The following is a 23,078-nucleotide window of genomic DNA, read 5'->3' on the forward strand; positions in this document are numbered from 1 at the left end:
TTGCATAGGAGCCGCGATACAGTGACCGTTGGGCACTGGTGGGGATGACACTAGGTCAACGTAAGTCAGTGCCGTAGGTGGCAAGCGAACGAAGTCGACGGAACTGAGGCGACTGGGGTGTGGTTCAGCGAGATCCAGAACAGGCAGGTCAAGGCGAAGAGTACAGGCGGAACAATCAATGAGAGCAGAATGTGCGGAGAGGAAGTCTAAGCCGAGGATGATGTCGTGGGGACAGTGGGCGATGACTGTGAATAGCACAATTGTGGAGCCGTCGGCGAAGGAGACACGGGCGGCACACACACCAATTACGGGTGCTGTTCCGCCATCGGCGACTCGGACAACATGCGTCGTGGCGGGCGTGATTATTTTTTTCAGGCGGGTACGAAAGTCCGCGCTCATTACCGACAAATGCGCCCCAGTGTCTATAAGAGCAGATACAGGAACACCGTCGACTTGCACGTCAAGAAGGTTCAAATGAGTGGGCAACGTCAGTGGAGGATTTGGCGGCGTAGGGAGCAATGCAGCGTCACCTCGAGGCGCTGCATCATCTAGTTTTCCGGCTGGAAGCGGCGTCCGAAGGGAGTCGGCAAAAAGGAGTGACGGGGCTGGGGAGAGCAAGATTGTCGTTGTTGGGGCGAAGGTGAACGAGAATAGGGGCGGTTCGGCGCAGGAGAGTCAGTGGCGGCACTATCGGAGCGTGCGGCATAGGGACGAGAAGGGCCACCCGAGGGGCGAGAGTAGGCAGTATAAGCAGACCAGGTCGGGGAAGTCCAGCGACTTCGACAGTGCCGAGAAATGTGCCCGATGCGACGGCAGTGAAAACAAATGGGCTTGTCGTCAGCAGTGCGCCATTCAGCTGGGTTGTGGAAACGTGGTGGGTAAGAAGATGCGGGACGGGACGGAATCGAAGAAGCCGGATGGGTATCAAGGCGATGGGCCGAGCAGATGGTGTGAAGGCCCATGTTTTCGAACTCCTGGCGGACAACTGCCTGGATCAGGGAAACCGTGACTGCAGGTGCGTTGGTGGGGCTGGAGTCGAAGGCAGCCGGATAGGCGGCCTCAATCTCACGCCGGACGATCTTGGTAATATCGCCAGTGTTGTTGGGACGAGGAGCGTCGGCACAGGAAGATGTCGCGGGGGTGTTGGGCAAACGGGCAAACTGCTGATCGATACGTCGGCTTTTAGCGAGTTCCAGGCGGCGGCACTCTTTTATAACAGCATCCACCGTCGCGACGTTGTTGAATACGAGCAAGTTGAAGGCGTCATCGGCAATGCCTTTGAGGATGTGGGATACCTTGTCTGACTCAGTCATGTGTGCATCAACTTTATGGCACAGAGCCAAGACGTCCTGAATGTACGTGACATAGGGCTCCGTTGACGTCTACACACTACCGGAAAGCGCCTTCTGTGCGGCAAGTTTGTGACCGTAGGGGTTGCCGAACAAGTCTCGGAGCTTTTGCTTGAGCGAATCCCAACTGGTGAGCTCCTCTTCGTGTGTCCGAAACCAAACTCGAGGTGTGCCACCGAGGTAAAAGACTACGTTGGCGAGCATGATAGTAGGGTCCCACCGGTTATTGCGGCTGACGTGTTCGTACAGGCTGATCCAGTCGTCGACGTCTTCCCCATCTTTGCCCGAGAATACGCCAGGATCACGAGGAGCAGGGAGAGTGATGTAGGTCGTCGAAGTGGCAGCAGGTGTCGGAGGTGGCTGAGTCGAGTTGTCATCGCCGGGAGCCATGAAGCTAGGCTCGACGTACCGTCCACTGCGAAGCTCCGTGACGAGGTACAGGGAACGTCCACCTCCACCAGATATGTTACGTAAGAAGACGCAGATGAAAAGCTATATACAAGTATATTTACAACGTAATACGCCGCACTTGGCCAAGAGGCAACAGCCCGCGCTAGCCTCCAATCGTCGTCGTCTTCTTACTGCTCGCCTCTTCGTCTTCGGTAATACTACAGTCGAACCCGACTATATCGAACCCGTTTACATCGAATTATTCTATATATCGAACAATTTCTGGTCACGGTATAGTTACAATGAGTATATATAGCAAAAATTACGCTTACATCGAACAAATATTGCAGTGACTCCCGATATATCGAACGTCAAGCGGCGGAAAAGTGCCCCCAGAAGTTGGCTTTCCCTCGCGGTAGCGGGGAAACCCGGCGGCGTGGCTCCATCCAACCGCTCTCCCTACCGTGACCACGCTGCCTCGGGCTGTTGGGGCGAGCCGTCGACACTCCCCCTGTCGCGCGTGGAGTCTATTAGATACTATTAGAGTCTATCATACTATTAGATACTATTAGGCCACATCCTCCCTCTTTCTCAATCATCTTTCACTTCCCATTCTCTCCCCCCTGACGACGCTTCGCCGTGCTCCCTCACGGGTTGCAGAATCAAGCGTCCTTCCTTTCTTTAGGTCACTATCTATCGACACTCCCCAGCAAAAAATGATCCTGGCCTGCCTCAGCGCTTGCTCAGACAGCCAATCAGAGGCTCTTGTGCTCTCTTCGTGCAAGATGGTGAAAGTGCGAGTTGTCTGGCTGCTTTTCTGGTTTATCGTGTTTGCGCCTTGTGGGCCTTCTCCGGCAGTGTTGCCGTGATGAAGCGGCAGAATTCGCCTTTCGTCGTGAAGCTCGAAATTATAAATCGCGTCGAACGCGATGAGAAGTTGGATGTCCCCGCAGCGTGCAAGATTCCGAGGAGCACTCTCGGCACGATTAGGGCTAAAGTGGCCAGACTCGCAACCCGGTGCCCATGGCGCCCGACGCGTACACACGGCCGTGTACGAGGGGTTCTTCATACGTTCCGGTTTCCACGTGCTCGGTGATGACTGTAAATTCTGATGAATGCGACGAAGCCGTTGCCAGTGGTGCCAAAGTTTGGAGCGAGCTGTCAAAATTTCCGGGACATTCGAATCAACGGTGGACAAGTTTGTGAGTGCAGATTATGGTGTCGCGACCACGGTAGAGCCCGGAAACGAAGATTACATCGCCGACATCGTACCGAGCACAAATGAAAGTAGGCACACTGAGGAAAGCAACTACGGTCCTTTGCCCACATCCTCCGAAGTGATTGGTGCACTCGCATTAGTCCGGTGCTTCTGCGCGAATGCGGAAGGTTGCGGCCTCAGGTGCTCCGACTCCTTAGACAACGTGGGGAAGTGCGTGCGTCGCAGGCGGCGCAATTGGCCAAGTAGAAGAAAATGCAGGACTAATTTATGCGAAACTAAGCTAGTTTCTTCAATAAAGTGATTTTATAAATAGTATGCGCTTTTATGACATCCAATTATTTAGCAGGCTTATATCGAATTATGCTCTATATCGAACTGATAGGCATTTTTTTGCGAGTTCGATATAGCCGGGTTTGACTGTATTCCGTAGCAATATTACCAAACACTAGCAGACATGGCACTAAATATCTACGACAGTTATGAGCGGTGATTTTATTGCATCTTTTTTCTTCAATGTTACAGCAACTTCTTCTGATAAAAGCTCCATTTTCGCCCATGAATAATTAAAAAACATTATAAAGTATATGTTTACGATGAATAAGTAAAATCTTTGCACATAAAGCACTGAAAGCAGCAGTAATAATACGCTCATATTACTTTTGATGGCAAGAAAAAGCTAAAGATGCAAGAAATCCACTACCTCAATACATAGCCGCACCATAAAACAGTGATATTTCTTCTTAGCTTGTTCAACACCTACTCCAAACAGCAATGATAATGAGTGAACATTGGTTTGTAGCAGCTAACATCACAAGCAAAGCGTACCTTGTGGTTGGTACAGTAGCGGAGGGCATCAAGGGTGAGGCACTCATAGTGGGAACCTCGGCGGCGAAAATCAAGCAGGCTCAAGTCCTGCAGGCCCTGTTCCAGGGCCTGCAGTGAACCACGCAGGGGCTGTGATGGACAGCGCTGGAATTGTTGCGGAAAGTCCTGCTCTAGCTTATCTACTACCGCCTCCTGCAGCGGGCCCACCAGGATCACGGGCCGCAGACTTGGGTCTGTAAGATATCAGATATCACTCCATCATCAGGTGCAAAGCCGATCTTCAACTACGCATCTTTAATTTTCTGCAACTTGCTCAACCCTTCTTTTCTACCGCGCACTTCCTGTAAAAGCAACATAAATATAGTGATTATTTTCATTGGTGAAATAAAATATATATGACACCACAAAACAGCCCGAAATAAAATTTGAAGGCACCTTTCTTCTTTTTAATTTACACAGGAACTCCTCTGGGAGGTGTTTTAGGTGTGCCTAAGTAGGTATACGTAAGCATTGTGCCACTTGCTCATCCCCATGCTGCCCAGTATCATTATCAATGTTATAAAACTTGATCCAACCAGTACAAAGGACAGCGCTGCGGCGACATTAACTGCTGCCGATGGCGGCGCAAGTAGATGATGAAAGCAACTACTGCAGGTGGCAGCACCAAGTGTATTGATGACGTTACGGTCATTATAAGCCGTTATTACTCTTTAGTGCCTTATCCATCTGTGTCCGACCATTATGAACCGTGATCAACTGCACTCCGGCGGTGGCGGCGGCGTCTGGCGCGGCCACAAGGGCCGTATCTTGAAAACAATCTGCGATGGCGACAGAGAGCGCTGACTGCTGACAGCCTCATGTGCTCTGTGTTCCCACCGTTGAGTTCGCGTTGAAGAGAGATGCGCGGGCCCCAATTCTGAAAGCAATCTGCGATGGGGGCTCAGTGCAGCGAGTGTTGACAGCTTCATGTGCTCTGTGTTCTTGCCGCGTAGCTTGCGTTAAAGCAAGAGGCAGCACAAAGATGAGTTCATTCACTTCTGCGGGCGCTATCTTGTAAAGTGATAGTCTTACAGGCCGGACGGACAGTTCTCTCTTTGGATAAGCATATAAATGCTTACAACTTTTAAAAAAAGCTTTATAATGATCATCATTTGAGAAACAGAACAGAAATATACAGAGCTGTGGTACCGTATTTACATGATTGTAGGTCGACCTATTTTTTTTTAAATTTGAAAATCTGAAGTGGGGATGGGGGGGAGGGAGGGTCAATTTGCAATCGAAACCAAAACGTGGCACTCGAAAAAAAGCGAGACCAACGAGATATCAAGGGAGCTACAATTAGTTACAATTTTATGTTTGCTCTAAGGCCCTACCCATAGCTTTGCTTTTTGGAAGGCTTTTCAACATTTTTTTAGAGTTTTTCAGCGCACACAGCACTCATAAGGGGGGGGGGGGGGTGTCGATAGTTCACGGAAGTGCCACTGTTCCATTTGCGGCGGCACCCTCAGAACAGCAGCGCTTGCAGGGAGTATCAATAGTTAATGGAAGAGCAGACACTGCCCACGTGTTTCTCTTTTCGTGTAGCTCTTTAGTTTCATGCATTTGATTTGACTGCCGGCCCCGTGCTACTTCCGTGCTTCCTCAGTCGTCATGAGTGCTCCGAGTCCACTAAACATTCAGCGCTCATTCACAGCAGCGTTCAGGAGGACTGCCATCCTTTACGCTGAAGAAACAAATAACTGCGCAGCGGGCCGCAAGTTTGATGTTTCTTCATGGATGGTAATAATAATAAGCACAGAAATTCAAAAGTATAAAATCGGAAAAACTTCTGCAAATACCTTTTCTAGGGCTTTGATAGTGCCATGGCATCAAGCACACGAGGATTCTAACTTTACACAACGCACCGCACACACACGGCCTAGCCAACACTAATCAAACACGCAAGCAGCAGCAACAAGATGCACCATGGAGGAAGGCACGCATGAAATGCAAGAGCTACATTGGCTCTGGCTTTGGTTGGCATACTAGGCACCATAGTCAGCTGCTTAGTAGATGATACCGATGCTAGTGCGGCGATCGTTGGTGATGCTGACGATTACAATGTGGCTGTAGATTCCGCGGTGCCGGTTTCGCAAAAAGCATCATTGTGCGAACAGAGACCACTTTTCGGGAGATATAAGACAGTGATCGTACAATTGGAAACTTCAGTCAAAAATCGGGAGTCTCCCGGGCAAATCGGGAGGGTTGGCAGGTATGCACTTACATGTTCTGGATGCAGTTGCGATGATCCATAGTACATCCATACAACGTTTTCTGGATAAATCTGGATATCTAATGGACGTACTGAATGTCCAAGGTGTACCATATTATGCACGTCTAATGAATGTACGAATGTAATGATGGTCTTGTTGTAAAACTTAATAAGAGGTACAAATTGAAGGTCGTACAGGTCTACGCCCCTACATCCAATCATGATGACCAGGAAGTCGAAAGCATCTATGAAGACGTGGAATCGGCGATGAGTAAAGTCAAAACAAAATTCACTATACTGATGGGCGACTTCAATGCCAGGGTAGGCAAGACGCAGGCTGGAGACAAGTCAGTGGGGGAATATGGCATAGGTTCTAGGAATAGCAGGGGAGAGTTATCAGTAGAGTTTGCAGAACAGAATAATATGCGGATAATGAACACTTTCTTCCGCAAGCGGGATAGACAAAAGTGGACGCGGAGGAGCCTGAATGGCGAGACTAGAAATGAAATAGACTTCATACTCTGCGCTAACCCTGGCATCATACAATATGTGGACGTGCTCGGCAAGGTGCGCTGCAGTGACCATAGGATGGTAAGAACTCGAATTAGCCTAGACCTGAGGAGGGAACAGAAGAAACTGGTACATAAGAAGCCGATCAATGAGTTAGTGGTAAGAGGGAAAATAGAGGAACTCCGGATCAAGCTAAAGAACAGGTATTCTGCTTTAACTCAGGAAGAGGACCTTAGTGTTGAAGCAATGAACGACAATCTTATGGGCATCATTAAAGAGTGTGCAATAGAAGTCGGTGGTAACTTCGTTAGACAGGATACCAGTAAGCTATCGCAGGAGACGAAAGATCTGATTAAGAAATGCCGATGTATGAAAGCCTCTAACCCTACAGCTAGAATATAACTGGCAGAACTTTCTAAGTTAATCAACAAGCGTAAGACAGCTGACATAAGGAAGTATAATACGGATAGAATTGAACACACTCTCAGGAACGGAGGAAGCCTAAAAGCAGTGAAGAAGAAACTAGGAATAGGCAAGAATCAGATGTATGCGTAAAGAGACAAAGCCGGCAATATCATTACTAATATGGATGAGATAGTTCAAGTGCCTGAGGAGTTCTATAGAGATTTATACAGTACCAGTGGTACCCCCAACACTAATCGAAGAGAGAATAGTCTAGAGGAAGTTGACATCCCAGAAGTAATGCAGGAAGAAGCAAAGAAAGCCTTGGGAGCTATGCAAAGGGGGAAGGTAGCTGGGGCAGGGAGATATGATCTGTCCAATGCTATTCCCAACGTATTTACAGGAGGTATTCAGAGACCTGGATTGGGAAGATTGGGGATAAGAGTTAATGGAGAATACTTTAGTAACTTGTGATTCACTGATGATATTGCCTTGCTTAGTAACTCAGGGGGGGACCAATTGCAATGCATGCTCACTGACCTGGAGAGGCAAAGCAGAAGGGTGGGTCTAAAAATTAATCTGCAGAAAACTAAAGTAACGTTTAACAGCCTCGGAAGAGAACAGCAGTTTACGATAGGTAGCGAGGCACTGGAAGTGGTAAGGGAATACATCTACTTAGTACAGCTAATGACCACGGATCCTGATCATGAGACTGAAATAAGCAGAAGAATAAGAATGGGCTGGGGTGCGTTTGGCAGGCATTCTCAGATCATGAACAGCAGGTTGCCATTATCCCTCAAAAGAAAAGTGTATAACAGCATTACCAGTACTCACCTACGGGGCAGAAACCTGGAGGCTTACGAAAAGGGTTCTACTTAAATCGAGGACGACGCAATGAGCTATGGAAAGAAGAATGATGGGTGTAATGTTAAGGGATAAGAAAAGAGCAGATTGGGTGAGGGAACAAACGCGAGTTAATGACATCTTAGTTGAAATCAAGGAAAAGAAATGGGCATGGGCAGGACATTTAATGAGGAGGGAAGATAACTGATGGTCATTAAGGGTTACGAACTGGATTCCAAGAGAAGGGAAGCGTAGCAGGGATCGGCTGAAAGTTAGGTGGGCGGATGAGATTAAGAAGTTTGCAGGGACAACACGGCCACAATTAGCACATGACTGGGGTAGTTGGAGAAGTATGGAAGAGGCCTTTGCCCTGCAGTGGGCATAGCTAGGATGATGATGATGATGATGATGATGATGAATGAATGAATGAATGTATCTGGCTATCTGGGATAAGCTGCAGTTGCCGGGAAGCGTGAGAAGCAGTCAGGAATCTTTGAATGCTATCGTGTTCCACTCTTAAAGGCGAAGCTTAAGCGTCCTCCAAATTTTTTGCTAACGTATGTGATAGACATGACCATGCATTATGCTGGAAAGTATCAGGATAGGCATTGAGTTGTGTGCGTGCATGCCTGCTTCAGTGGAGGGAGAAGAAGAATGTGCAGGTCTAGGCCACTGCCTGGGACAATGAACATGCTGAGCTTTTGCTTATTTGCTTTTAACCTAAAATGCATTTAGAGTGGGACTATGTCCCAGTTCACTTCAGGAAATTAATAAATTAAAGTGCAATTTCACTGTTGTGAGGGTTTACAGTAACATGGAAGAAATGTTCATAGTGAAGCAAAACAAACTTATGCAGAGTGAAGCCAAACAAACAATGTCTTTCTGTTGCCTTGCGCGTTCCATTTGCACTACACTGTACATGATGCCATACTGACTAGCCCATCAGTCTATCCTTTTGAAGGTATGATGTCCCCCAGCTAGTTCATTTCTTTTCATTTCACAGACCGCATGCACCACAAGTGTAGGCCTAGTTTGCAGAAATGAGAGTGGAAGCTTTGCACAGCAACAAAAGAAAACCACAAGGAATTAATGTGGGCAATAACAGCCACATAAAATTTGGACTCACAGTTCAGCCGGTCCACACGAAGGTAGGTTGGTGGCACATCCTCAGCAAGGGTGCCTGCAGAGCCCCCGCAACTGTTGTTGATTGAAACGTCAGAGAAAGAGGCCAGTTCTTTGCCATCTTCTCGTGAGCGCTGCTGGTGCCTCCGTCGACGAAAGAAGCTGCGCCGGGTTGAAGTGGAGCCCCTTCGCCCAGTGCCCCCTTCCTCCAAGTCTAGCAGACTTCGCTTCATTAGCAGCTCCTCTTCTGCCCTGCATTGACAAGAGGCAAACTAAAGAATGTGCCATCATGCCACATGTTCTGCTAGTTCTTGTAGTGTGATATAAAGCATGTGCATAGCATGAAGTGCACTTATGATAAATTATCACATCAATGGAATAATGCCAGCATAGACCTTCAGCATTATAGGATATAAATCCAATGTCAACATCCCTTTTTGAGTTATTGTACATGCATAAATGCTACTACAGCAGACTTCTGTTAATTCAACTGCAGTTAGATTTTTTGGCTAATTCCATCCCAGCTGGAGGTCCTGGCCAACACCCATGCATTTCTATGGGCCCAAAACTTCATTATTTCGATCCTAAAATTAGCCTTCAGCGGATAATTTGAACTTGACGCACATGCCTGACCCCTACAACGATTCCAATGGCGACCCCTTTAAGACAGCGTCTGTGTCGGCAGAGCTTAGGGGACATCCAGCCTGCCATAGGAAGATTTTCCAGCAATAACCATAGCTCACAATGTCTGATTACGATATTCACCCGCTTCTAAACCCCCCCCCCCCCCCGAAAATTGGGCTGAAAATTACCTGCGCAGCCCAATCAGACCCCATACCCATATTAGAGCCTTGCCCATATTTTCTTTATAAAGAAATTGAATGTGCGTTATATTTCTACTTTGTTTAGAAGCTTTAATGTCATTTCTACATTAGTGTTCTACTTAGGACACATAGAAAGCAAGTGCACATTTGCATTGGGGGTGTGTAAGAATCGGGAAACTACTACCCAATGAATCAGTGATGTGTTTTGATGCTTTGGTTGTACCTTGTTTCATTCAACCCACCGGACAATTAGATCAATGTCATTGGTCCCATCAGGGTTAAATTAACAGAAGTTGACTATACAGCAATTTGTTACAACTCCAGCAATATTACGGGAGTCTCTATGCACACTTGTAGATTGTAGAACAAACTGTAGATGCATTTACCATAATGAGTTGCCCAAGGTACGTTTTTTTTTAGTTACAGCAGAAATCCACCAACTTAATGCATTTTGAGCGCTAATGTGTGCATGTTAATGCATCAAATGAAAAACTGCAGCTGTCCATAGTAAGCGAAGGCTGCATCAATAAGTATGGTATCCAGTAAGCATACACTACTACTGATGCTGTATGTCAGCACTGCTTGTGTGATAAGCTGTACCCTTTGAAAATAAAAGAGTATGTAAGGTAACACTACCACACGGATCATTACCAATCTGAGGGTCACTACAGTACATGTACTACAACGGTGCAAGCAAATCCCAAACAGTGTTTAATGGTGCAAGGGCCAGCTATGGCCAAAGAGTGCCATGACATTGACATATGGTGATGGGTTCTCAACGTATTACGAATGGAGTGGACAGTGAGTTGCAAATGGTGGATACAATGTGGCTGTAAAGAGGCCTAAAACAAGTAAAACAAGTGCATCAAGAGCGTCTTTGAAGTCAAGGGCTCAGAGGCACGTGCTGCGACAATTTTTGCACTGCAGCTGCAGCCTGCAAGGCAAGGCGGTGCTACAAATAGCCTGGCCAGATTATTTTTATGGTGCTTACATCTGCTAAAAACATTAAGACTGTTCTAAAATCAAAAAGCGGCTCATGGCTCAGAAAGAATACTAGGTGAAGAGGGATGTGCTCACAATATGCGGGATAAAATTACTTTTACACTGCAATTGTATTTCAGGGCACTGGATAAGGACATGGAGAACTGTAAGAATGTCTCCACATCTATCCCATATCAGAGGATCACTTCCTGTAAGGAGGTAAGAGTGTGTCCTATTCGTTCATTCCAGCGACGCAGGCGGCCGTCCTCCGAAGCAGTCACCCGGTGATAAAAATCTGCGACGCACTTTGGCGGCTCGGTCTGGCAGTGTGCCTGGACCCGCCGATGAGGAAAAAAGGGAATAGTAATTGCATGTGCAGCGTGCCGCAGTGCTCAAACCATGCCGTAGTGAGTGCTCAGTGCTAGGGTGTCTTTAAAATATACTTCAAGACAGACGTAACGACCTGAGGCACTGGAACCAGTTACAAAGCTCGTACTACATTTGCATGACACTGAATCGCATACAGAAGTGATCCCACTTGTCTACAGCGACCGAGCTGAGCTCTGCGCAAGTAAGATATAAATTTTAAGGGAGGTACCGAGTTACAAAGAAACCACTGGAAACAAAAGTGGAAAAACGTGAAACACGTTCAGGCACAAGTACTTTGTCCTTAGTCAAACAGATACGCGAAATTTCACTTCATTTGCTCTGCTGTACGCTGCTCGAGGCTCTAGACGAGCGTGATCACCCCTGTACGTTAGGAGTTTCATAAATTGTTGTATTTTACAGCCCTTTTTTTAGCTTACATTTCAAAATGCACTAAAGTTTGTTTTTTACTGCACAGGATTCATTTGTTGAAAACAGGAGTGCTTGAAAAACAACTAACGTCTGTTATCGGCATGCGCTTGCATTTACATACTAAGTGTTTGCGAAAACACAAATATATGGCTTCATGCCCGGGAGCATCTTCAAGGCTAGTAACGACATACTGACCTTTACAGAGCCTGTACCTTCACGTACTGCGGCGTTAATGCAGCGCGGCAGGCCCTTGATTGCACTCATCTACAGGCAGAGCGATTCGACGCTGACCTCGGTGTCCCTAATTGAATAGTAAGCTGTTGAGCTAGTTGGTTTGACATTATTTTTGCAAAGGGGAGCGCAGAGGCGTTGCGGAAAAAGGAGACGCGGACAGGAAAGACGCTCACTTGAAACTAAGTATATTTTCAGAGACAAAACGATTTCACACAACCTAGAAAGGATCGGGAAAAAACACGGCATTGACCTCGTCTTCACAGCTCCTCTCAAACTTTCTCAGTTGTGCACCCTTGCAAAATGGCCACAAGAACAAGATCTGTGAAAAGAAGCACATGAAACCGCTCGCCTCCTGTGCTACCGAAGTGTTATATAAGATACCACTCGACTGTGGGATAGTTTACATTGGGCAGACGGGGTGCTGTCTAATAAATGACAGGCTAAGAGAACATTCTTCATTTTTAAAGGACCTGAGCAACTACGCGCACCTTCCTGCACTGCAGGGATTGTGGCTGTAAACCCCTTTTCGATAAAACCGAGATTATAAGCAGATCCAAAGGCAGACTCAAAAGGGAAATCCTTGAGGCAGGTCAGATTCACGCTCACGCTAACGTTTGTATTAGTGCCCCGTCAATGCATCTGATGGATAATAAATTTACGTTCCTTGCCCTTGGCTGAAGTTTCTACGTCACCTCCTCTGTCACTCTCCCCCCGAAGGTTTTTTTGGAATGACTTCTGTCAGGCCACTTGCACGGGCCGTTGTTGCTGTCACGTACACTATAGCTGTCATTATTGATGTAGTGATCCATGCCTCGTTGTTAGGCGAATTTTTTATATATATAAAATGTAAACATTTTTTTTTTACAATTATCGATGACAGCGCATGCGCAATAACATTCCTGGTGGTTTGTCTCTGAGCTATACTTAGTCGTAAGTGAGCGTCTTTCCTGTCCACATCTCCTTTTTCCACAACGCTTATGTGCTCCCCTTTGCAAAAATCGTCTCCAATGGACTTGATGCCACAGCATATGATGTTATCGGCGTTGAACATAGCTTCACCTTCATTTACACACCTTTGCGTCTCTTTAGCAAGAGAGAAAGTATGGTTTGCAGCAAAACTAGAGCGCTTGACATGCTTTGCTGCTCGAGATGCACACGCTTGCGAGATCGTCTTATCACCGTCTTGGCAGCCATTTTGACCTACCGTCGCGCCACCTATAGTCGCTGGAATGACCGAATAGAATGCCCGATCCTTAGCCTGCAAAGAAGTACTTCCTCGTATCTTGTTTTCTGAGATATCCATTTCCCAATTCGTGGTTTGGTCACATGTAGCTTACTTAACACTTCATTATCCCACTGCCTTGGCCAAGATTTCTGCAACTCATGGCGCAAGAAAGGCTTTATGTCTGTGGGAGGGATGACTATGTTTGTGTTTGTATATTCAAAAACTACTGACGGGCACTTTCGTCTGCTGCTACGTTGCCTTTAACGCCTCTATGGCCAGGTACCCAGCATACTATGATGACTTGGTTCTCCTTGAAATCCGAGCACAGTAAGCTGTAGAGTTCATTATAAACTGAATTCTTGGGTTTTTGCAGGCTCATTAGAGCTCTAACGATGCTCAATGAGTCTGTGAACACGATTGCTCTTGTAATACTAATTTGCTTTATGTGTTTAACTGCCGAGAGGATTGCATAAATTTCCGGTGTAAAAATACTTGTATGCAAATTTAGCGCGCCACATATTGAAAAACACGGTCCCAGAGCTGCGTAAGCGACAGCAGTAAACCATTTTGGAAGCATCCGTATAAAATTCAGTACAAGAATACTTCTCCCGAAGTTCAAGAAAATATGAATGTATATGTGTCTCAGGTGCCCGTTTTGATATTTCTACAAAGGAGATGTCATACTGGATGGTCTGCCACTCCCAAGGTGGTGGAAGCCTAGCAGGAGCCATTATGACATTTTCTAGAACGGGGACACCTGTTTCTTCCGACAGTGCTCCCAATCGGAGAGACAGAGGAGGCCTAATGGCTGGGCAGTTACGGAACAGCCGGGCCATGGACATGACATGGATGATCCACAGCTGATTTTACCTTTAGGGCATAGGAAAAGCTTAAATATGTCCTTTGGAAGTACAGAGACCATTTGGTAGATTTGATGTATAGGCTATGCACACGACTAGTCCTTAAGGCGCCTGTAGCAAGGCAGATGCCTAAGTGGTGGGTAGGATCTAACATTTTCAAAGCACTAGGCCTAGCAGAATTATAGACTATTGCTCTGTAGTCACGACGTGATAATATTAGACTTTTGTACAAGCTTATAAGGCATCTCCTGTTGCTCTCCCAGGATGTGCGTGACAAGAGCTTCAGCAGCTTTATAGTCTTGAGGCACTTTGCTCTGAGATACTTCAGGTGCGGGACAAAAGTTGACTTGTAGTCTAAAATGATACCTAAAAACTTATGTTCACGGCTTACAGATAGTCATTCTCCGTCGAGATCTATTACGGAGTCCGGCAGTATACCTCTCTTGTTAAAGAAGAAGATTCACATACTTTTTTGAGGGTTTAGTTTAATACCGTTCTCATCCGCCTACTTAGACAACTTGTTTAAGCCAAGCTGTACTTGTCACTCGCAGATACTTAGATTACATGATTTGTAACCTATCTGGATGTCATCGACATATGCAGAGTAAAAACATACTACATGGTATGACAGTGTGGCGCAAGTTCATTTTGACAATAAATAGAGTGCAGCTCAGCACACCACCTTGTGGAACACCAGTCTCCTGGGCAAGAGTACAAGACAGAATGTTACCAACTCTTAACACGGAAAGTTCAATATAAGCGGTAACTCTGAATCCCGTTCAGTAAGGTGCCTCAGACTCCCATTTCAGACAGATCACGCAGGATTCCAAAGCGCCAAGTTGTGTCGTATGCCTTCTCCATATCCAACAATACTGACAAGAAAAACTGTCTGTGCACAAAGGCATAAAAGATATCTGTTTCGATGTGGACAAGGTGATCTGTTGTGGATCTACTTTCCCTAAAACCACACTACAGTAAAACCTCGTTTGCGACAACATTTTGGCAGCAGCAGTGGCGGCGAGCGGACACACGTCTAATCGAGGATTTCCTACTGTCGTTACAGTGTGCAGTCGTCACATCGTGTAGAAGTTATCAGTAGCCCGGAACTCCACTGCACGTGTGCAAATTAGATTTCCAGCGTACCAAGGCCCGCCCCACCTATCGATCCTGCTGCTGGTATCTGCTTACTGCAGATAGCCACGTTACGACAACGGAAGTGGAAGGCGCCACCGTCGTCTACAAATATATGTGTCGCTGCAATGACCTCCTCATTTGGCAGCAGCAGTGGCAGCGAGCGGACACGCGTCTAATCTAGGACTTTCTACTGTCGTTACAGGTTGGTGTTTGCCGTCTTTGTTTTAGTAAGCCGCCTAAGGACAGTCTGCCACTGCTGCTGCCTATTGTTCTAGTTTCTTGGCAATATTGTTCACTTGTTACCGCATCACTTGAACCAACTACCCTCCAGTACGTCCGACAGAATGTCTAACTCTGCTTGTGACGAATGTGATGTGGCCATTAAGGTAAATGATGACTACCTGCTTTGCTGCGAGTGCTCGGGACATTTTCACATCAGTCATAATTGTTCGGGAGTAACCAAGAAAAAATTTCTGTCCAATGATGTTGAATTTAGGAAATTCTGGCGCTGCCCTTCGTGCCGCAGTATTAAGGCCAGCTCGGCCATTTGTAAGGTGCAGGATGTTTCAATCGCCACCATGCTCCTGGAAATCAACAAAAAACTTGATGAGCTGCTCCCACTCGAGCAAACTGTTGATGAAATCGAGGCATCAGTAAAGCTGCTATCGGAGAAGTACGACGACGTCCTTGTGAACCTTGCCAAGCATGATGGCAAAATAAGGACGCTCGCTGCCAAAGTGACTAAAATTGAGGCATGGTGCGCTAGCACTGAAGTGCAGGCCTTCCGCACCACGGTTAACGACCTGGAATATCATAGTCGAAAGCTTAACCTCGAAATTCATGGCATCAAGCAAGACAAAGATGAATCGCCCATGGACAAGCTAAACGTCATAGCGTCTAAACTGAAACTTGCTCCCCTAACCGAGGAAACTGTCTCCGTCATCCATAGACTAAAATCAAGAAACACAACACCGGGCATAATCATTCGTTTTACTCGCCAGTCAACAAAGGACAAATGGCTTGCCAAACAGAAACTCCTTCCAGGTATTGTGCCTGATGCATTCATGCTGGAAAATCGACGAGGCAGGATCGAATGCTTCTGAAGACGGCAAAGGAATGGGCACGTGTCAATAAATTCAGATTTGCATGGTACCATAATGGCAAAGTCTTTGTGAGGAAAGAAGAGGGTCAGAATGCTTGCCTAAAAAAGTGCGTGGATGACCTTGATAAGTTGGTCTTTTAGGTCCAAGTAACAACACACTTTTTTCTTTCATATCATAATGGCATCGGTGTGTGAACCTTATGTTTTTCCTTCTGAATTAAAGGCGTTCATTGGACCTGGGCACAATAGATCAGTTCGTTGTATTCATGTAAACTGTCAGTCGGCTCGCACTCGCGTAATGCTCGCACCCCCCACCCCCGCACCCCCCCCATCCGCTGCCACCGCCGCTACCGTTCATCCACTCACCACCGCTATGCCATTTTGCGAAGGTGTCTCCAGCTCTCCGGTGTCTCGTAGGCCTCGTTTGCCTTGTTCGCGTGTTGCACCGTGCTCTTTGTGCCACTTCGCCATGGGACGCTACGCAAGCTACACAGCTGCTTTTAAGCTAAAAGCTATTGAGTATGCGTTGGAACATGGCAACCGCGCCGCCAGCAGACACTTCGGCGTCAACGAGTTTTGCGTCCGGTATTGGAGACGGCAGCACGACGCACTCAAGACGACTGGTAAGACACGCCGGGCCTTCCGTGGACCGAAGAGTGGGAAATTTCCTGCCGTCGAATCCTCTTTACTGGAATATATCAAGGCTCGACGAGCAGATGGGTGTGCTGTGTCGATTGATTTGATACGGGACCAAGCGCTCGTAATCGCAAGAAAGGAGGGCATCCCGGTGCAAGACTTCCGCGCTAGTAACGGGTGGGCCACACGATTTATGCGGCGTAATGGACTCTCGCTCAGGAGGCGAACGACGCTTTGCCAGCGCCTGCCCGCAGCCTATGAAGAGAAAATAGTGGACTTCCATCGATTCGTTATCAGGATCCGGCAGGAGAAAAACTTCTTGCTCTCCCAGATAGGGAACGCGGACCAAACTCCAGTGAATTTCGATATGCCCAGCAGCAGGACAGTCGAACAGACAGGCGCTCGGACTGTGCACGTCAGGACTACAGGTGCCGAAAAACAGAGGTGCACGGTCATGCTAGGCGTGACGGCGGACGGGCGGAAGCGCCCACCGTACGTCATTTTCAAGCGGAAGACCCTCCCGAAAGGAAAGCTCCCCCCTGGTATACACGTGCGCGTCCAAGAAAAGGGGTGGATGACCATGGACCTTATGGTGGACTGGGTGAAGACTGTGTGGGGGCGGCGACCGGGAGCACTTCTTTTTCCATCGCTCCTTGTGCTTGATAGTTTTCGGGGCCATCTTCAAGAGTCGGTTCGGGCAAAGTTCAAGGAACTGCGCACGGACCTGGCTGTTATACCCGGCGGCCTCACATCAATGCTACAGCCTCTTGACGTATCTTTAAACAAGCCATTTAAAGATAATGTCCGGAGGCTGTACACAGAATGGATGGCCGAAGGTGGACATGCTCTGACGCTGGGCAGCAAGATCAAAAGACCGTCCGTGGAGCTGCTGTGCAGCTGGGTATCAGAGGCATGGGGGATGATTGATGTAAACATGGTGGCCAGAAGCTTCAAGAAAACAGGAATTTCGAACGCCCTGGATGCGACCGAGGACCACCTGGTGTGGGACGACGAAGAAGCATCGGAACATGAGGAAACCATCGATTCCAGTGTCGACATGGACTCTGATGAAGAGTACAATTGCCTGCAGGACGTACGCAATGCGAGTAGTGACGGGGAGGTTGCGCACGGCAAATAAAGTGCTTTAGCAGCTTGAACTTACGTTCACCCTGTACTTTCATAACGAAGGTAAGTTACGCTTGAAAGTAATGTTTTCGTTATATTTACAATTGCGGACCTGACAATCCTGATCTTGCATCCATTCATCTTTGCATTTAACACTCCGAAACATTTGCTTGAAAATTTTCCCCACATAATTATCGCACCCCCAAACTTCGCGTTGATTTTCAGGGAAAAAAAGTGCGAGGATTACGCGAGTAAATACGGTATTTCGCAGCCTGGATCTGGAGTTTCATTTCATTATGCTGTCAGAAACTTGGTAACACCAGAGCTCGTTTCCCTGGCTGCTCCTGAACTATGATTGTTTTATTCGATCCAGAACTGCTTCACGTGGCGGTGGTGTCTGCACGCTAGTGCGAAACTGCCTCAACGTGAAGTGTGTTGAGGAATTTTCGTGTGTCACTAATGATTATGAAGTGCTGTCAATCCCTCACGCGTGTACGGTTTACTGTTTTTTATCGTCCGCCAAATGGAAATTCTGATAGTTTTTTGCTCTTCCTTCAAAGGCTTCTCGAATACACTTCCGATTTCCAGTACAATATCATCATCGGTGGTGACTTTAATATAGATCTTTGTGTTAAAACTGCCCTGAGGTGTGATTTTGAGCTATTATTGCACTCTTTTGTCTGCCGTAATGTCATACGTTCTCCTACTGGAATCACTTCTGATACTTCAACGTGCCTTGATTTGTTCATCACAAATTGCGGTCAGGCTGATATCAAATCTGGTGTTCTTTTATATCACATCAGCGACCACATGCCAACTTTTTTTAGCTGGAAACGTAAATCAAAAAATAAAAATAAATGTCTTCCTATATTTCAAGCCATCACCAGCGATAACCTTGACCGTTTTTGCAAAGAACTGTGTAAAGTTGACTGGAGTTGTGTTTATGATTCTCAATGCGCTGACACCGCGTATACGAGCTGTTCATTGACACCTTTAGCATGTGTTATCAGAAACATTTTCCGTTCCGTTCACGAAAGCCTCGCGCTTCCCGGATTCGCAAACCGTGGGTCACGAATGACCTATTTAAAAAAAATTTAAGAAACAAAAAAAAAAAGGCTTTTTAACCGGTTTATTAATTCCAAAGGTCCTGGTGATTTGCAAACCTTTAAGTCCTTTCGTAGCCGGCTTACAAAACAGCTACGTACGGCTCGTACCTCATATTTTGAAAAGAACTTTTTAACATGCCAAAATGATAGCCGTAAAATCTGGCAAAAGTTAAACACATTAACAAACAGAGAACCGTTTCATACACCTGAGAAGCACATTGTCATTAACGGTGAGGAAATCTGCAGTGATGTGCTTCCCAGTTGTTTTAATGATCATTTCACCAGTACATGTCACCAAACTGCCAGCCTGAGTGTCTGTCAATTTATAGATGCTCACTGTGCGGTATCAATATTTTTGAATCCTACAAATGAACATGAAATAACACTGCTTTTTCCGTGACCTGAGTAACAGTAGTGCCTGTGATGCTGATGGCCTGCAAATCAGGCCTGTTAGCTATGTGCTTGATATTATTTCACCTGTTCTTGCTCATATCTACAATATCTGTCTCTCCCAAGGCCAATTCCCCAAAAGAATGCAGGTGGCAAAGGTGCTCCCCATTTTCAAAAAAGGTGATAAAACATATTTCGAACTACAGACCCATTTCCATACTCCCGATTTTTTTCCAAAGGACTAGAGAAGATAATATCTTGTGGGTTATCCTGTTTTCTTGACAAACATAACTTATTAACCCCACATCAACACGCTTTCCACAGATTCATGTCAACTGAACTAGCACACCTTAAGCAGAAAGAACTACTAATCCTTGAAAATTTTGAGGCACGTTTATTAACCTTAGGTGTTTTTGCCGACTTATCTAAAGCCTTTGATTCTATTGATCATAAACATTTGGTTCGTAAACTAAATTATTATGGCATCTGAGGCATTGCCCGCAGCTTACTTGAATCTTACTCGAGTCACAGAAAGCAATTTGTGCATGTAAATGGGTTATCATGCAGTGTGCTTCCTGTTCATGTAGGTGTCCCACAAGGAAGCATCTTGGGCCCTCTTTTGTTCAATATTTTCGTCAACGACTTTATTAACATTGATTCTGGCACAATGTACATTATGTATGCCGACGACACCACACTTCTTTTTTCATCCAAATCCCTGGGTGACCTGGTCTTACGTGCTAACAGTGTGCTCTCTAATGTACACCAGTGGTCCCTCAAAAACGGTCTAACAATCAACTCTGCAAAAACCAAAGCCTTGCTCTTTCATCCAAGAAATATGAATGTCGTGCTACCTGGAGATATTGTGCTTAACTTCTGTACTATTGAAGTTGTACAATCAATCAAATGTCTGGGTGTGCACTTTGATCATGATGTGACATGGTGCTCTCATGTAGATTTCCTCACCGGCAAACTGTCACAGGTGTTGGGTGTTGTCCATTCCTTTAGGTACCTGCCACAATCTGTGAAATTGCTGACTTATAACTCACTTTTTTTCAGTCACCTAAATTACTGCTACCTCGTATGGGGGACAACTTCAGCCACAAATATTCACAAGCTGTTTGTTATCCAGAAGAAATTTCTTCATGTCATTTGTAATAAGCCTCATGATTTTCATTCCGCTCCTCTTTTCAGTGCGCTTAGAACCCTTAAACTGCCTGCCCTAATAAACCTGGGCTTGTTGTCAACCTACAGAAGATATGAGAAAAATATTGGCGCCCTCAGCTCTCTCGCTAATCTCACAAAACGAGAAACCCCTTACACAACTCGAGCTCCTGAGACTTGGTGTGTTCCTCAACTTCGTACTAATTATGGCCAGCAAATGTTATGCCACTGGCTGCCAATTTTACTCAATGATCTCACCAGATGCAATATCGATGTGCTCACTTGTTCCACAAGAAATCTGCGTGAAGTGTTTCTGCGATCTTGACAGTGTACGGTTGTACTTTGTGAATCTTGCCCTTGGTGTTTTTGCTCCTTTTTGTTTTGTTTCTTTTCTCTCCTCTTTTTTTCCTTAACACATTTCCAACCTGCCCTGCTGCTGCCATTGAAAACGGAACCTGGGGCCAGTCAAGCTGCTTTCTCTGCAGCTTTTTTCCCCTTGTTTTTTCCGCCACAACCATGTACCTCCTTGCTTGTGGAAAAAAAAGATGTACCCACTTAAACAGTAGTTTCGTGCTAAAAGTAGAAAAGTAAAATCACCGACTCAGCGGCCATTGAACATAATGTGTTTTGTATCTGCATAAACCGTACCAGCTTATTGCATATGTATCAGTTAAAACATAGTGTTTTCACTTTTCGTTACGTAATCACTGTGGTGCGTCGTCCAACAGATGGGGATAACAAGCTTCAGAGATCAGAACAGCCTCCAAGTGCCCTGTGCGTTTGCACGTGAAGCCATATCAACATCAACATCATTTCAGTGCCGTGCCAGAGAACATTGTGGCGTCATGCAAGCAAGGACTCATGTCATGCCGAAGCTCGGATAAAAAAAGACACCGGGTGCTCAGCATAGAAGAAAATTAGACATTGTTCACGCTATCGAACATGACACAAATAAGTCGGCGCTGGCAGGGATCTACTGTTGACTACGGTGTGTGGCATTTGGAATGCAAATAAGTTGCTCGGCAGTGCTGCTGCGACCGCTGAGAGATGTCGGCTACGAGGTTCAACTTTTCGCCATTGTTGCGTGTGTTGTTGCTGAAGTGTCGCCTAACAACAGTGATGAGGACGGCACAGAAAGCGACAGCATGGGCGATTCAGGCCCGACAGTAGCAGAAGTTGCGCGTTATGTCAGCCTCATGAATTCAATCATCGAGACGAGAACAGCAACCCGCAATGAAAAAGGCACCCCGCAACTTCTGCAGCACTACTGCGCCCATGTACGGAGAATATGCATTGCCAACGAGGAATCTGCCAGGCGAGCGTTTGCTGAGAAGAGGGGGCTGGCTGAAAAGCTGGCTCGCAGCTTCAGCAAGTTTGAGGCCGCTGTCGTCGTTGCTAGGCCGCCGCGGCATCAAACACAAATAACACTTTTGATCATGCCAAGATAATAAATACTGCACGTTTTTTCTCATTTCATCGCACTCTCTCCAAGTTCCGTTTTTGACAGGTAAGTGGGCGATCTCATGCTATTTTGGTTAAGCAGTACATACTTTTTCCGACGTCCGGCCAACTACGGTTTAACGAGGTTTCATTGTGCTCCCATTCCAGACAGATCACAGAGGATTCCAAAACACCAAGTTGTGTCGTATGCCTTCTTCCTATCTAAAAATACTGACAAGAAAAACTGTTTGTGCACAAAGGCATCACAGATATTTGTCTCGACACGGACAAGGTGATCTGTTGTGGATCTACCTTCCCTAAAACTGCACTGTAAGGGATCGAGTATTTTGTTACTTTCGAGAAAATGGATGAGGTGCCGGTTAATCATTTTCTCAAAGAGTTTGCATAGACAACTTGTCAGAGCTATAGGCCTATAACTATTGGGTGAGGAAGGGTTCTTGCCCTCTTTGAGAATAGGGATTATGATTGCTTCTTTCCAGGCGGAAAGAATGTAGCACGCAGCGCAGAGAACATGGAGTTAAAAACCGCCAGAAGTAAATTATGGGTTTCAGGGTGCAAGTATTTGAACATTTCATACATTATTCTGTCACTTCCTGGAGAGGACTTGTTACAACAATTCAGTAAGGCCTGGAACTCTGCCATGCTAAATGGACGATTGTATACTTCATTGGATGAGCCTTTCTGACCCAGGTTCAGTCGCTCTGCTTGTCGCTGGTATTTCAGGAATGTATCTGTGTAATGAGATGTACTGGAAATGTGTTAGAAATGTGCTCATAGACAATCGACCTGATCCTCAAGAGTATCTACCTGTGGTAGAGGACGAGTTTCACGGCCTTTTATTTTGTTCACCCTGCTCCAGGCTTTTCATTCATCTGTATATATGTATTTTTTCCAACTTTCCCTTTTATCATGGCGGCATGTTCTTCTATCTTGTGACTTAATTGCCTTGAAGTTAATTATGTTGTTGGTGGTTGGACAGTTACGAAGTTGATTCCAAGTCTTCTTTTGCTTTTTCCGGGCTTCTCTGCACTCCTCATTCCACCATGGAATACGTCGTTTCAAAGGCAACCCATATGTTTGAGGAATACATACTGATGCAGCATCAATAATAAACACTGTTACGTATG

General features: G+C 46.2%; 1 protein-coding gene across 3 annotated transcripts in view; it reads right to left on the bottom strand.

The window, feature by feature from the left end:
• Window positions 1–23,078, bottom strand: part of Dlg5 (MAGUK family member discs large 5) — a 160,730-nt gene that overhangs the window by 34,677 nt on the left and 102,975 nt on the right. For all 3 annotated transcript variants that reach the window (XM_050196189.3, XM_050196188.3, XM_072290144.1), the window contains 2 exons: window positions 8,916–9,163; window positions 3,784–4,016 (listed from right to left, as the gene is read on the bottom strand). In XM_050196189.3, the coding sequence (XP_050052146.1) occupies window positions 3,784–4,016; window positions 8,916–9,163 (481 nt within the window). The remainder of the gene's footprint in view (window positions 1–3,783; window positions 4,017–8,915; window positions 9,164–23,078) is intronic.

The sequence above is a fragment of the Dermacentor andersoni genome, chromosome 1 (assembly GCF_023375885.2).
Source record: "Dermacentor andersoni chromosome 1, qqDerAnde1_hic_scaffold, whole genome shotgun sequence".
NCBI lineage: Eukaryota > Metazoa > Arthropoda > Arachnida > Ixodida > Ixodidae > Dermacentor > Dermacentor andersoni.